The sequence below is a fragment of the Humulus lupulus genome, chromosome 8 (assembly GCF_963169125.1).
Source record: "Humulus lupulus chromosome 8, drHumLupu1.1, whole genome shotgun sequence".
Classification (NCBI taxonomy): domain Eukaryota; kingdom Viridiplantae; phylum Streptophyta; class Magnoliopsida; order Rosales; family Cannabaceae; genus Humulus; species Humulus lupulus.
In genome coordinates this window covers 64559023-64576028 of record NC_084800.1, presented here as the reverse complement: position 1 = coordinate 64576028, position 17006 = coordinate 64559023, and the positions used below count along the sequence as shown (strand labels likewise).

The 17006-nt window shown below is 34.0% G+C and overlaps 1 protein-coding gene across 5 annotated transcripts; it reads left to right on the top strand.

Moving 5' to 3' along the window:
* The first annotated feature begins 2749 nt into the window (after nucleotides 1–2749).
* LOC133797552 (membrane-bound O-acyltransferase gup1) lies at nucleotides 2750–12036 on the top strand. Of its 5 annotated transcripts, none has more exons than XM_062235490.1 (21): nucleotides 2750–2867; nucleotides 3173–3288; nucleotides 3433–3534; nucleotides 3626–3684; nucleotides 3782–3963; nucleotides 4059–4107; nucleotides 4385–4488; nucleotides 4595–4659; nucleotides 5424–5494; nucleotides 5726–5785; nucleotides 5922–6035; nucleotides 6559–6683; nucleotides 6782–6833; nucleotides 6956–7018; nucleotides 7184–7293; nucleotides 7377–7469; nucleotides 7582–7663; nucleotides 8764–8841; nucleotides 11260–11335; nucleotides 11427–11476; nucleotides 11613–12036. In XM_062235490.1, the coding sequence occupies exons 2-21, from the start codon at nucleotides 3198–3200 to the stop codon at nucleotides 11652–11654; spliced, it is 1668 nt and encodes a 555-aa protein (XP_062091474.1). In that variant the 5' UTR covers nucleotides 2750–2867; nucleotides 3173–3197; the 3' UTR covers nucleotides 11655–12036. The 5 variants fall into 5 exon arrangements, with proteins under 5 accessions (XP_062091474.1, XP_062091476.1, XP_062091473.1 ...); XM_062235492.1 differs by having other exon boundaries at nucleotides 2847–2867; nucleotides 3173–3308; XM_062235489.1 differs by lacking the exon at nucleotides 2750–2867 and having other exon boundaries at nucleotides 2892–3288.
* Nucleotides 12037–17006: the final 4970 nt, after the last annotated feature.

Here is a 17006-nt window from a genome sequence, read left to right as displayed (position 1 = left end):
ACATTTAAAAAATAATTTTGTTTAATCATTTTTTCTATTTTTATTTTTTTTATCTATATGATTTTAACCGGATATTTAAAAGCTATATTTTAACAACTTTAGTAATTTTTCTAGTAAAAAATATATGTAGGTATTTGAATTCTATATTTTAATAAATTTAAGTATTTTTAGTATAAAAGTACATTGAAAAATATTATGTAATTTAGCAGACATTATATCAACAAAAATATCCAATATTTTTTTAAAAGTAGGGAACGATTACAACGCATTTTTTTTTTTTTTTGCAATACAAGTTTTTTTTTCTATTTCGGCACCTAGATAGATATAATCAAAAAAATTTTATATAGCGGTGTACATTGTAGGTATTTAGAATATCCTGTAAATTTTCAAGAAATTTTGAATAGTTTATGATAACTCTAAAAATTAGAGTTATTTTACCACTTTTTATGTGTTAATTGTTGCTTAGTTCTTGAGTTCTTAATTGATTTATTAAGTTTTTGAAGTAATTTTGAATTTATTAGGTTTATTTTAATTTTATAGATTTTTGTGTATTTTTATAGTTATATTATTGTAAAATGTTATAGTTTAAATTATTTAAAATTAATATTGTTAAGTTAGGAGTAAAAAGATATAATGTTAAGCTTAAATGTTAAATATAAATTAAGTTATAATTAATATTTTCAAATAATTAAATTGATTTATTTTATAGTTGAAAATATTGTATTATGATTTATTTTATATTTATTTTGTAGGGAATTTATGCTTTTGAAAAGCAAGGAAAATGATGAAAAGAAAGTGACATTTTTGTGAAAAATAGTAAAGAAATTTTGACATTTGAGCAAGGGCCCAAGCATCCCCTTCAAGCCCAGTTGCCTTGCCACCTTCGGCCCAGTCCAGCAGGCCCAACACCAAGGCACGGTTGCCTCCCAACTCCACCAGCACCCATCCATTTCAGCTTGGTTTCTCCAACTTCCCAGCACATAACACCTCAGCAGCAACATATCTCCACCAATGCCACCTCACGCATCACACCTGAAGCCCCAACGCCTCGCTCTTCATGCACTTCCTTTCTTCAACATATATCATCATCTCCACACATGCCAACCCTCATCAACAAAGCAGCCCAAATTGCTCAAGGCCCAATCTCACCCCAAGCCCACGGTTCCTTCCCAGCACCAACCGAAATCACACCAAATCAACCCAGCTGTTCCACTCCTTTGGCCCAAGTCAACTCCACAAGCCCAAACCGCCCCAAGACAGCCTAGATCAAGCTGCCAATAGCCACCAAAAGGCCAAAAAAAACCACATTTTTATTCTCAATATTTTTCACTCAAATATCAATTCCCTTTTCCCTATTTACATTCCTAATTCATTTTTTTTTACCCTAGCTTTTCACTAACATTTTACCCAATCAAACATTTCATCTTTCCAATACTCTTACACTTACTCTATTTATCCTACCACTTCCCAACACAATTAAACTAATCAATTTATTTATTTTAATTTGATTAATTTAATCTCCATATTTTGGCTATAAATAGAGTCTTGTAAGACCATTTGGGGAGCTCTTCTTCTTCATTTTTTTTCAACATCTTCTACACATTTTTCTCTCTTCTTTTCACTAGTTTCTCTCTACCATTTTCATCTTTTGAAGAGCATGTCAAGTATGTTATTTTGTAATTTTTATCTAGTTATGAGCTTCTAATCTTTTTCAAAGGTTATTAAGATGATGATGAAGCAAAATGTAACTAGATAGTATTTTTTATTGTATGTTGATTTCCCATTTGTGTAACATTGTTTATGGATTTTTCTATCAAAGATATGCATTTTTCATCTATTATTGAGTGTTAAAGCATATTACACCTAGTTCTTCATTATGCAAAAATATGATATTATTTGATTAAATATTTTTTATTAAATTGTTCACATCTAATTCTTAGAGCATAAGTATCATATTTTGCCTAAACATAATCTCTTTGATTTTTTTGTAGTTTCATTAGATTGTAATACAACTAATGCTTAGAAATTATATCTTATATAAGTGAAGAAAAATCCTACATTTTTGAAAGAGTAACTTGTGCTTGAATAGAAAATATATTTTGAAAAAAAATATATAGTGTGATTTATTTAAACTATATCTAAACTTGTGAATCAATATATTTATAAATACTATTGAACTTACATTTTGTGGATTCTAATATCTTAATAATCTTATTTTATATATCTCATTTGAAAACCATTTTTCTACTTAATCTTAAATCTTTTTATTATTTGTCTTTTATTTTTCTAAAACAAAATCTCATCAAATATTTGGAACTAGGTTAGAATATTCTTGCTTTGTTTGAAATAGTTTCTTTTGATGTTAGTCAACTCCCATGAGTTCGACCTCGTACTTACATGAACATTATATTCCGAAACGATTCGTGCACTTGCGAGTTTAAATATTAAAACACCCTCTTTTGGGAACATCAGTTTACGAAATTGAAAATAGAGTTTAAACTGTCAAATTTTATTCGTGCAGATAAAAAAACAGACACGAGTGCAATAGATAGTTTAAACCCTATTTTGGTACCATAATTTATTCAAAATTTTTTGAATAAAAATTTATAAAATATTCTAGATAGCTATAATATATAATATTATATAAAAAAATTTACTACTATGATTATTCAGACGCCGAAATCGAAATAGAAAAATGATGCAAAACTATTAAAAAATGCTTTGTTCCCTTAAAAAGTATGTTCCTTATATTTTATTTTGTATCACTTAATATATATATATATATATATATTTTTTGATATAACCTTCTACCTCTCCGTCGCTCGCCATCGCCGTGCCTTCCTCCGTCGTCTCCCTCGCCGTGGAAGGTATGTTATTTAAGTCTCAATGTTTTTTGATAGCTTGGGATTCGATAGAGCCATTTGACTCTTGTCGGACTGGGTTCGAACCGTATTTTGAGCATGGGTCGGGCTGGGATTCTAACAATCGAATGGGAAATGTATAAGGATACGATTGCAATTGTTAGCTTTGGTTACATTTCATATCATTTTATTATTCATATAAGTTAATTACATTATTAATAGTCCATTGGTATTATTTCATCAAGGTTTTGTTTATTCTTACACTAAATTGTCTTGAATAATGTTAACATTACCTGCTATAACTGGTCAAGCTTCAAATGAACTTAATGTCATGGGATGGGACGAGGGATTTGGGGTTCAATTTTAGTTTGTGAATTGGTGCTGCCGTTCTCTTCTCTCTCCAACCACAATTACAGCACTAAAATCGGTGATTCAGCGACACCTTTGGTTCGTCTTTTTGTTTTTGGCAATTTTATTTGGGTGTTTGTTTAGTTTTCAGATGAACTTCCTTCTTTCTTAATTCAATAAATAGTTTTTACTTGATTCGTTACCATTATTATCAACTCAAAAGGTCGCCTTGAGGATATGAAGTCGACAGAGTTGGGCTTTCTCCTTGCTTATGCTGTTGCTTTCTATGCCTTCATCATTCGTAGATCTCTTCAACTTTCTCGCGGTAAAACCCCCAAACCATTTCTCTTTCTTACACACACATATATTTATATGTATGTATTCATGTGTTCTAATGGTTCATATAAGCAGTGCAGATCACCACACCAAACTCTTTGGTTTGCGTCCTGGGTGGTTCATATCTCAACGCCTCAATGTATACACACCTTCTCTTTCTCTTTCTCTGTCTCGGTCTTTATCTTCTTGCACAGGCTTAGATAGATGATAACATTTTTTATGTTTTTGTAACTTAGGATGTCTCGGATGCTCAATGGAGGAATTTTCGTGCAAATTTACCTATTCTCACCATCGTTTTCACCATTTTTGCTCTTCTGGCCAATGTTTCGAGGACCTTTCTTCATTTTAAAGCAAAAGGGATGTCTCTAATTTGGCTCGTAATATCTTTGGCATACCTCATATATCTTCACGGCGCTTGGTATGTGTGATTCTTTTCTTAACAATAATTTTTATATGTAATTAAACATCTGCTGAGCTGAAACTGATATTTTATCTCATCTTTCTTTTTGCAAGCATTGTATTCATCATCTTGATCGCTTCCCTGAATTTTTTAGTGGTGAAGGTGCGTTTTGATGATATTATATTAGATAGAGCATCTTAAAATTTTGGTTTTTTGTTTTTGTTACTATTTGTAGGGTTTATTGATTTTTTATCAAAAAAAAAGAAATTGTTATGTATATTCATCCAATACATGCGCCGTCCTTTCTGATGTTCTTTGTTGTTGCTGTTTTTTTTTCCAAGTCATTGTGTGATAAAATTGAACACTAATATGGATTATTTATTATTCCATTAATCTTTGTAGTTATCTAGATAATGTTTCTTATTGTTGTCATATGCAGATATTTGCACGAACCAAGTACTTCTCTTTTGTATTTTGGGTTTTCAACCTTTTTTTCCTTATATGCAACCGTGTTTATGAAGGATATTCATTCTCCATATTTGGGTGAGTGTCATGAACTGGGTAGTTATCCTATGCTGTAGGTAGTAGAATAATGATCCAAGAAGTTTTCTATAGCTGCTTACCACTCGTGCTTGTTTATTTGGCATAGTCAACATTGGGCATTTTTGGACAACTTTCGAGGAACCTTCCGATGGCACATATGCTTCAACTTTGGTATCTCATATTCCTTGTTCATTTCTTTTCTTCCGATTTTTGTTTTCATTATTTTGTCGGACCTTTAATGGTGTGTTTGTGGTTTCTAAACATCATGTTTTATTTTATTGGAAAACCTCAAGCAGCTCAATGTAGTTCAGTCTTAGGAGACGAAGTTTTAGTAACACAAAATTTAATATGTTGCTATATGAGCTCCAAGGATTTTGGTAATTTCAGTTAAGAGCTTTGGGAGGGAATAATGGTGTAGCCTTATCTGGAAAGAATATATACTTTATTTCGAAGTTTCAAATATGCCATCATCTTTGCATCTTTGCTTAAGATTTTAATGGGTAGAGAATCATTAAGAGGTTGCCTACAATGATTGGTATTGGACGTGCAACAATTAAGTGAGATAATCTTCTGTTCCTTCATCGGCTTATTCCCTGGAAACCAAGATAATTGCTGGAAGCTTGTGAGTTATGCCTTGGTTGGTTTAAGCATGCTAAATAGTAGATAGTGGTAGGCCTTAGAGGATTAACGGTGACTGGATCTTTAATCTGAGTATCCCCTTTGAACTGTGATGTCCAGCATACACTCAATGTGTATTTTTTTTTATATATATTTAAATTAGATAATTAATTAGTTTATTTTCTTTATATTTTTAAGTAGATTTCTCTTTGAGCATAAAATTTTTTGTAAGCCCTTTGTTTTCTTTAGACATAATCTCACATTGAATGTAGAGATTCGAGCAAATGTCATATTCTTACACTTGTTGTGTCTGGCAGTTGTTTTACGCATGATAAGCTTCGGTTATGATTACCATTGGGCACATCAAGATTCTCGACCTAATTATAAGGTACATTTTACGCAAACTTTATCATTGCTCTTAATTTTAAAAATTAAAGTCTATTTTCTCCCTATTTCATCAGTTTTTGTATAACCAAAAGCTTTCTACCAAAATTAGTTTGTACTTACTTTCACTTGAGTGCATGTTTACTTGGAATTATTGTAGGTTTTATGTGTCTTGACTGTCAACTTTTTTATAGGAATCGGTCCTCTAAGCTCCTGTATTTTCTGTTGATTGCAGAAACATATTCAACATTGTCATATCTGTAAATCAGGGAAAATTTGCTACCAAATTTTGCAGGTTAGTTTTGTGTTTGTTAAGCAGTACTCCTTTCAAATGTTTATTTATTTAGTTTCTAAGCATAATTCTTGATATTCTTATAGTTAGTGAGTTATTGATACAGCTTTAATCAGAATGAATTTTTCCTAATGTCCAGGAGAGAAGCGTTTCAGATGACAAATTTTCCTTCAATATATACCTGTCTTATTTGCTATATGCACCTCTTTATCTCACTGGGCCAATTATAAACTTCAAAGCGTTTGCCTCACAGGTTAGTAGTCATTTTTTGTGCTGTTTATTCTTGATCCTGTTTCTTTATTGTAAGGTTGTGAAACTATTCATATGATAGTGTTGGCAATTCCTTTTCAGGTAGAAATAGATTCTTTGTTTCCTCCCTATTAAAAGCAAACTTGAATTGTTATGTTTTAGGATATGAAATTTAATACTTTGGTTTCTACTGGACCTTTCTTCCACCAGAACATTTAAAATAATATTGTTGTGGATATCCTATATGAAAATTTAAAAATCTACTGCGTGACCGAGTGCTTCCACTTTAAGCAACTCAGATGCACTCAACTGTTTTTTTTTTTCTTTTTTCTGAAACAACACCTCAAACATATTTCAACAAAAGAGAATTAATACAAGGAAAAATGAGCAAAAGACACCCACTAAACAGCATATGCACTCAACGATTTTTGTATATAAGGACCATCAATTAGATTGGATAATCCTAATGCTAAGGTTGGTGTCTTTTCAAATCTTATCATTTATTCTTTTTTGCTATATTCTTTCAGATAGATGTGCCTCAAAATCATTTTTCAGTCAGAAATGTGGCTTGGTATGGTGTTCGTTGGGTCTTCAGTCTACTCCTGATGGAAGTAATGACCCATCTATTTTATTACAATGCCTTTGCAATCAGGTGAATCTCTTACAAGTTTAAAGGTGTACCATATTTTAAATTTGGTTGATTGTGCAAGGTTTGTTATCGTAAACATGTTACGTTTCTTTGCTTAATAGTGGTACATGGAGACATCTATCTCCTCTTGATGTGTTTATCGTTGGATATGGGGTAAGAGGTGATCACTAAGAATGTAATTATAGCCTAATTTAAAATATTTCAATTGTGTTTTTTAATAATTTTTGGTTGTACTTTTTAACATTGTTTAGATTATTTTATTCTATTGTGTACAGGTATTAAACTTCATGTGGCTAAAGTTCTTCCTGATTTGGCGCTACTTTCGATTTTGGTCACTGGTATGTTAGTTCAAAGTGCAATTTATATCCTTTCCTTAGTTGTGGCCTTCGTTTTTTTCTCTGTAAATTTCTTATGTTTTATTATTTGTTCATAGAAAGCTTTAGCATTTAATAATAATTTCTGTATACACCAAAGGCAATGGTGACGAGTTTCCCGTGTTGCAGATATGTGGAATTGAGGCCCCTGAGAACATGCCAAGGTGCATCAATAACTGCCATAATTTGGAAAGCTTTTGGAAAAACTGGCATGCTTCCTTCAACAAATGGCTTGTGAGGTGAAACTTTCAACTCTTGTCTTTCTTCAGGACAACTGTTTCTTTTCATGACTTCATTTTTTTAATAAATAAAATAATACTAGGTACATCTATATTCCTCTTGGGGGATCACAAAGGAAGCTACTCATTGTTTGGGTCATATTCACATTTGTCGCCGTATGGCATGATCTAGAGTGGTACTTATATTGTTCATAGTGTTTTTTCTTATTGATATTTTCTTGCAAACATAGAAGCAGAGAATCTGTCCAACTTACACCTTATTGAATTGCTCTTGTTGCCTGATATCAGGAAGCTTCTCTCATGGGCATGGTTGACATGTTTGTTCTTTATTCCAGAAATGTTATTTAAATCAGCAGCAAATGCATTTCAGGTAACCCGTATCTTTTTTTTTTCATTATATATATATATATATATATTTATATGCGTGTGTGTGTATATATATTATCTAATAAAAGAAGCAGAATTTACTGGAACAATTGAAAAAATACAAAACCAATAGAAGAGAACAATTTGTGCTCTGGTACCGAACTTCAAATGATAACCAAAACAATGTAAAAAGGCTCCCCACTCCTCAATCTACATAGCATCAGTCTTTATACTCTCTCCAACAATTTGTAGTCCATTATTGTTGCAATCATCATTTTAATTTCTTTTTAGCCAAGTCACCCAGCAGATGTCATTTTAATTATTACTGTTTTTTGTATGTTCATATGAAGATCCTGTAACTGAAAACATTTCTTTGGCAGTACTTGCTCATTATTATGTTCGTCTGTCAATTTAATAGAAAGCTGCAATGCCACTGTATGGTGCAAAAATAAAAAATAAAAACGGGGCTAAGTTCTCTCGGTTGTTCTCAAGATTTACCATTGTGGATTCAAAGATGAATGAAAATGCCATTTTGTATGTAAAACATCTTATGTTGAACTTTTCCTAGTACCAACAGCTACCTAAAAGCCCTAATTTTTTAAAGCTATATGGGAGGGTTTAAAGGAAGGGATTCCAGGGAATGAAATGAATTATCATTTTTTTCAATTTGGCTGTAACTAATTTTATGGACAACGACTATTGGTAACAATTTTTAATCAGTAATTTATAAAAGACTTTGGTGGTGTTGGCTGGAAGTTGCATATACAAAATGCTGACAATTTGTAAGCCCCACATAGTATAAATGAAATGTACATTGGGTAGGTTGGGCTGTTGATTTGTTACTGAAAACCAGAATTCAACTGTATAAATTTAATGGTATAACCTTGATATATGTAGTTTCTCTAATTTATTGAAAAATCATACAAACATTCTTGTTTTCTATTGTCAAAGATAGAACACGTCTTTAGATAGTAATTGGTGCTGATAAATTTATTTCATAATATAATGCAATTTTCTCTTCTTTGATACATTTCTTTCTTCCTGTTGTTTAATCTTTATATGTATATATAAATATTTGTTATTATTGTTTATCAATTCCTTCAGGCTACAAATGCTTTTAGGAAGTTTGTTCTCCGTGAACTTCGTGCAGTTGCTGGTGCCGTTACAATCACTTGCCTCATGGTTAGTTCATGATATTCTTAAGGCTTAAACATTTACTAGATTCCAGTACCATTATTCACCAATTCACTTTGCATTTCCATGCTATTTATCAGTATGGTAGTTTTGTATGAAGTAATTTTCTTTGCTTTCTTTCTTCTCTTATGAATACCACCTTCATTCATATGATTTTGGGGATATGTTGCTGCAAAACAAATCTTGTGCTTTGTAATTTTACTCCTAAACTCTCCTTCCCTTGTTGAGAAGTTTTGTGAATCATCAGTAATGAAATTTAAAGATTGTAATAGTGCTCTTGTTTGTCTTATACCTCCAACTCCAAGTAAGTTGGACTTTTCTGCATGGTCCTTGAATAGTAATTTTTTTTTTTTGAAAAAGAGAGAGTCCACATGTACATTAGTGGTCTACTCCCACAATTTATTAGAAACCTCACTTTTGGCGGATGAAAACCGTGGTAACAAACAAAACAAACGCAACAACAAAAAACAAACCTAGCTATAGACCCCCAAAACTACATAAACACAAAACTACTCCACTCTCTAGTGAGATCTTAAAAGGATAACCCCTCGAAACCTTTTCGTACAATGCACCCAAGTAGCAACACATAACTTTACCCTCTCCCAAATGTGATCACCCGAAGAAGACTTACCGTGAAAAATTCTACTATACCGCTCTAACCAAATCGCCCAAAAACAAGCCAAGATAGTAGAACTCCAGATCTCATTCAGATTCTTATCTCCCGATAATCTACAAGAAAAAAGTTGAGAACAAAAAGCAGACATACACCAACTCAATCTAAACTCCCCCACAACTCTAGACCATAACTCCTGAGCCAAGTCGCAATCCAAATAAAGGTGATTACATGATTTCGGCCCCCTCTTACAACAAACACAACAACTGGGGGACAAGCACTGGCAAGGACGACGACTTTGCAGAATAACATTAACATTCAACTTCTCAACAACCAACCAAAATCTTTTACTTTAGAAGGCAAATAACTCTTCCACAAAATCTTAGCCCACATCACATCATCCCGCGCATTGACTGATTTGAGCTTCTTGAAAGCTGATTTACAAGAGAACAACTCACTGGGATCAGACTCCCAAACCCTTCTGTCATCCAAAATTGTCGGCAGTTTAACAAACTCCAGGATTCTCAACAACTCCTTTAGAGAAGGCAACTCTCTATCAAAAAGAGATCTGCTAAAATGCAAATCCCAAACTACACCTTCACTATCTTCCCTGCCAACCCCCAAATCAACTATAGAATCATTCTTTGCATGAGAGACTAACGCTAAGTCAGGAAACCGCTACTTCAAAGCTTTCCCTTCAATCCAAACATCCTCCCAGAACCACACTAAATCACCTCGACCCACCTTGAAATGAACAAAACCAAAAAACTCATCATACAGACAAGAAATATCCTTCCAAGGCCCCTCGCAGAAAATCTGTCCACCATTTTTGTATCCCAGAAATTATCAGCTCTCCCATAACGGCTCAAAACCACCTTGTGCCAAAGCGAATCACACTCTAACGGTAATCTCCACTACCACTTCAACAGAAACGCTTTGTTTCTGTCTTCTAAATTACCAATCCCGAGACCTCCCTGTAGTAAAGGCTTACAAACCTCACTCCAAGCTACTAGTTGATCTGAACCCGAAAGATCAACTCCTTCCCACAAAAAATTGCGCATCAACTTCTCCAAATCCTTCAGGGGTTATCCTTTTTAGACCTCCACTAGGGAGTGGAGTAGTTTTTTGATTGTGTAGTTGGGTTGTGCTGTCTGTTTTTCTTTTTTCTCTGTTGTGTTTGTTTTCGTTTGTCACCACGGTTTTCCTTAGGGTTATTTATTTATGTGAGAAGAGGTCAGTCTAAGACATAGGCCTCAGCCTCTTTTTTTTTTAAAAAAAAAAATCCTTCAGAACCCCTTTGGGAGCTCGAAATAACGATAAATAATACACTGGAAGCGAAGAAAGCACTGATTGAATTAGCGTAAGCCGCCCCCCCTCTTGAAAGAAAAGCACACTTCCATTTACTTCGATATGATGACAGAAATGGGACTTTGTACAGCATTTACACAAGAACTTTGTACAGCATTTACATGCTTGTGCTTTTGTCTTGCTCTTTCATTTTTATATATATTTTGCTGAGTACTTTACCAGGCATATGCTTTTAATCAAGTTTATTCACAGAAGCATTCATATATCCTTTCTAGCTGCTTCCTAATCTTTGAGAAAGGACTTCTTCGGCAATAATGAATTGCTGCTGAAATTTGAATTGTTTATTCAATAGTTATGGTCTGGCATGATTTTACTTGTTTTGAGGAATAAGAAAATCTTCTGATAAAACAAATCTTTGTTTGAACTAGTACTTGTAAGTGTGCAAAATCTGCATATGATACTCTATCAATGCTGTTGTTATGCAGGTCGCAAACCTTGTTGGTTTTGTTATTGGGGCATCGGGGATTAACTGGTTGACTTCTCGATTTCTTGAGAAAGAGGGTATGCCACAACTTCATACATTTTTTTTTGGTGGCGAGTTCATCTAGGAAATGTAATCATTTTGAGCTGAAACCAATATTATTTTGTGCAGGGTTACCTGTTCTGGCTGGAATGTTGGTATCATTTTACGTGGGAACCAAGGTGATGGCATGAAACTATTAGTTTTTCATTTTTTTTCTCTTTCCAACCACCATTACGAGTTTTTCATTGAGGAGCTTTCTCCTGTTTTGTGGCTGTTATTATTTGCATCACTGTGCTGAAGTTTGGTATTTTGCAGCTTATGTTCCATGTCCAAGATTTCAAGGAAAGTAGGCACTGAATTAGCTGGTCTAATGAAGGTTCATTTCATTACATAAGTCTCTTTTACTTGATTGATGATTTGAGAGTCAGGTGTTTGCTAATGAATTTCTTCTTTCGAAGGAAAAGGCCTTGTGTTACTGGAAGATTTTCCTGAGAAATGCTTTTGTCCTAATTGGCATGAGGGAGCTATGCTTCTTCTTCATTATTCTCATATCTTAGTTCCATTCTAATGTTACCAGTAGTAATTTGTAATTGAATTGTTACACGAAAAATTAGATTTGTATCAGTGGTAATTCATTTACTACTTTCATTTGTGATAGATAAGTTAAATTTTTTAGAAATCAAAATTTAAAAAATAAGAATAAAAATAGGTTTCAGTTATTAGTTGCCATTATTCCTAATGCGTCATTTCTATCTTTCTTGCTTTATGCTGAACCAAAGTTGAAAATATGGGTGTTGATGAAAATTTCGGTTCTCTAATTTTATGGAAATATCTCAATAGAAGTTTTAAGAAAATTCATATCATAAAAAATTGTGTAAAAAAAAGGTAAAGACTCTAAATGAAACTTGAAGAAATACAAAAATATTTAACAATACATTTTTACTAAAGCAAAATCACCAAACATCTTAGTCATTATGATATTTGAATAGGAAATTTGAGTATTTATGCATTATGCGGGGGTTAAAATAAAAAAATGCATCACACTTTATACATCAAAAAAATAAGAGCCCAATTATACCCTTCAGTTACACTTTCTCTTGCTCAATCCCAAACACAGCTAAGATATAGTCCCCCATGACCCATCATTTTCCACACCACAACCCAGCCGAACTCTAAGCTTTTTCACCAATCTGGCATCGCGACCTACAGCCGTTCACAACAATGTCGTCGCCAGCCATAGTCGATTACCCCAGCGTCCTCCCCTGACCCATCATCTTCCACATCACAACCAAACCAATCTAAGCTTATTTTTTCTTGATTCTTTTTCTTGAATAAGATATCAGTTAAGCTTATTTTTTTATTTCAATTTTATCTTTTAGTTGCTAAGATGATGATGCATTAACGTTGGTATTTAGAAATTTTTTTGCTAATTCTATCTATTCATGTGTTTCCTTCCTCGCCTACTTGATACCGAGTTTTAAGGAATCCTTTCCTAGTTAAATTGAGAAGAAATGATTTAATTTTTTATTCCTTTTTCATCTTCTTGGAGTCCTTTTCAATTACATTCCTTTTTGTACATTATCATTAAATTATTTTATTAATGAATACTTCTGAGTTAGAGAAAATTATCTCACGGAAAGTGTATGAGTACATTTTACTCTACTTATCACCAATTAGTTTTAAGATGAAACTTCATGTTTCTTACTATGCACCTCATTCTACTTCTAGATCACTTTTTATATTCTAACATGGTATCAAGAGTTAAAGAAAACTCTAACGAGTATGTATCCGATTCAAATCCAAAATCGGTCAAAAAAAGATAGCCAAAAGAGTCGCTTGTGATTCAGGGATAGTGAGTCAAAAAGAGTGATATTAGAGAAAAATATCCCACATGGAAAGTGTGTGGTTACATTCAACAATACATAAGAGTACACGATACTCCACTCATCACCAATACATGTGAGGCATGTGTTTAATAATTTCAAGTCTAAACATCATGTTATTTAGCATTGAAGGAGATGGTTTGGGCTACAGCAAGATCAACAATTGTTATAAGATTTCAGCAACACACGACTGTCTTCACTCGAGTTAATCTAGTTGCCTTGTATATGGCTAAATGATAAACCAACCCATAACTACAGGTGGAGTAGTTCACACTTGAAATTTCGGATTTATCCAAATGTGATATTTAACAAGTCATACACTTCAGCCTAGCAATAGTTATTCTTGAGAGGATCAAAAGCTACTTGATGGATAAATTGGTAGATAACAAGATGAAGTCTATCATAAAACACAAGTATTCAACTTTCCCCAAAGCCAAAGAAATCTTAGAAAATATGGAGAATGGGTTGGGCATGCAAGATTAAATGGCTATGTTAGTCACAATTTCAATTTGGAGTGACATCAGAAGAGTGTGTGGTTGATTTGAATGCCAGAGTTTGTGCTTGCAAAGAGATGAAAATTAAATGGATTGCTTGCATACATGCACTGACTTGCATATTGGAAATGAATTCGAACCCAATCCAATTAGTAATTTTAATGCTTATTACTGTAAAGAAGCATGTGAAATGACTTGTTCTCCAAAGATCAAATGTACGACCCATAGTCATGGCCAAATTTGAAACCTTCCGTAGACAAAATCAAGACATTCTAAGAAAGTGGCCTGTTTGGTTTTGTTTTCTGTTTTCAAAATTGTGTTATCATAAATGAGAACAGAAAACAGTTTTTGTAGTTTTCAAAAAACAAAAGATGTCCGGTTAATGTTTTCTAAAGATAATTTTTTAGTTTTATTTATTTTTTAAATCTTAAATAAAAAATTAATATATTTACAAAGATAATTTTTTTTTAAAAGTTTGTAATAAATAATGAGATAAAATAATTTCAAAGAAAAAATGATAAAAAATAAGGAATGAGAAAGTAAAGAGAGAAAATTTGAAGAAATAGAAATTGAGAAGAGAGAAATTGATCGATGCAAGAAAAAAAATGAAAGAGAGTGTGATGAGAAAGAAAGTGAAGAGAGAGAGAAGTGAGTAGAAAGAGAGGAAATGGCGAGAGAGAAAAATGATGAGAGAGAAAATGAGGAAATATTAAGTGATGAGAGAGAAAGTGATGCGAGAGAAAGTGATGAGAGAGAAAATGATGTGATAATAAATGATGTTAGATAATAATAATTAAAAAAGTGATGTGAGAAAAAAAAAGATAGACAAATTTTTTTTTGAGAACAACAGAAAACAACTTTTTGTTGTTCCCAAATTTTTTTGTTTTTTGTAACTTTGCTTTTAAAAATTATTTTTTGAAAACAACTGTAATGCCCCAAATTTCCTAATAAGGGTTAGGACCTTAATTAGGAGGCTGAGAGGGCCATAATTGATTTATTATGCTAAATGATTATATGCATGTTGATGTGAATTATATTATTATATGATGGTAAATGCATGCATATGGGTGTATTTATAATTATAAGGGCATTTTGGTAATTTGGCTCGTTGAGGGAGTAGTTGTGTATTTTCGTGCATGTGGGTGAGATATGAATGGTACCACATTATAGGTGAATTTTTTCGAGCCTTTCGGCGTGAGACGATCATGAAATGCAAGTGTTTGGTCTAGTCATAACGCGTTTAAGTTCGGGGCTCGGGGTGAGTCTCGGGGTGGTTTTAATGATTAGAGCATTACCGGGAATTAAAGGGTAATTGGGATATGGATTATTGGTGTTTGAGAATATTGAGAATAGTGGAAATTGGAGGGTGTTAATTATGATTAACGAAATAGGTGCGAAAGGACGGTTTTGCCCTTGGTGGCTATTAAGGCTTTATTTTAGACTTGAGGGCATTTAGGACTTTTCACCCTTAGAGATTGATATAAGCCATTAAGGCTGTAGAAGAGTAACAAAAACAAAGTATCGTTTCTCCTTCTCTCCCGATAGGTTTTCTCCCTCATTTCTCTTTGGATTTTCAAGCTTTGTTTGAGGAATCAACCCAAGGAACCAAGCCGGGATAAGCTAGGGTTATGATCCACCATTGAAGAGGGTGTGTTGCTGAGATTGAGGTGAGTTTTTAGCCATTAGAACTATTGTTTTTGCTCTGTTTTCTGAGTTAAGTTCCAGCTGGTTTTTAGGTTGGAAAGTGGGGAATTGATTGGAGTTTTGGTTAGGGTTCTTGGGGTTGTGGTGCCTAGGACATGTGGAGGTGGTATTTGGGTTCATTTGGGATTTAATTTTATGTTTGGAAGCTTTTGGTTTGGGTTAGAAATGGTGGAATTGAAGGAAGAGATTTCTGGGCAGTTGCTAGCTGAAGGTAGCGCTACAACGCCCAGTGTAGGGCGCTACAACGCTACCTGCAGAGGAGGCTAGGGCGGTTTGGCTCTGTTTTGAGCGCTGAGGCGCTAGGAGGGCAGCGCTGTAGCGCTACCCTGTTTCTTCAGAACCCTGTTTTGAGTGTTTTAAAGGGTTTTTGGCTCGGGGGTTTCAATCCTTAAGGTCTGGGATCGAATCTACTCACCGTGTGGGCATATTTCGAGGTCTCGAGAGTGGGGTTTAGACCAAGACCCTATCATTGTTGATTTTCATTAATTGGAGATTATATTTGGTTATGACTAGGTGATCGCTAAAGGATTAAATGATCGATCGTTCTCAAGGGTCGTTCTTGTTCTAATTCTCGCTCGGACCAGAGGTAAGAAAATTGCATCCCATATGTGATATGCATGGCTATTCTTGATGCATGTTGGATGTTTAACTGGGATATATGCGATGCACGAGGAACATGTGTTTAGGGCATGCCATGAATATTGGGTATGAGACTGATCAGAGCTTGAGTCTCTGTATTTGTGCATGATCATAATTATGCTAGCAACTGTTAAGTAAGCATGCTGAATGCCCTACCCTTGGATAATTGACATATGATACATATTGATAGCATTGCTTACTTGTGCATGGCACTGACTAATTAGTCATAATTGGCAAATGTGTCAGTATCAACTGTGAAGCTGTGACTCATTAGTCAAGTTCGGCAGTGGTACTGGGCACTAGTCACACAGTGCTGACTCATAAGTCAGGACGGCCTTAGCGTGTTCAACGCAAGCCAATAAAGATTAGATCTAATCGATATCTGCATTGAATGACTCAAAGAGCATTAATGTCGGACCGACCTCAAGTTCGATGAATATTATAAGCACTTGTGTGACTTACCTATCAGTCACTCATCTGAAAGGCTAGTGGCTTACCTAGCAGCCACTCTTCTGTTGGCTAGTGGCTTACCTAGCAACCACTCTTTTGTTTAAAGTTAGAGACTTACCTATCAGTCTATTGTCTGTTTAAGGCTAGTGGCTTACCTAGCAGCCACTCTTCGGTTTAAATTAGTGACTTGCTTGTTAGTCACCCAGTATGGTTTCCTAGAACTTCAAAGTGATATTCACTCATTTGTTTAAGAGCTATAAGCTCTGTGTGATTATAATGATAATCATTTGATAATGTTTATATGCAATGCTGTGTTTTCTTGTTGGGTTTCGGCTCACGGGTGCTATGTGGTGCAGGTAAAGGCAAAAGGAAGTTGAACCATCTTTGAGTTGAGCTTAGGTGACGACGTGTACATATGCAGTTGCTCGACCGCCACGGCCGAGGTTTGAAGGAAAGGAACCAGGGCCAAACCCTGTCTTGCCACTTAGATCGGCTGGTTGTAAATATTTTTGTTGTAATAGACCTTTAAATTATATTTT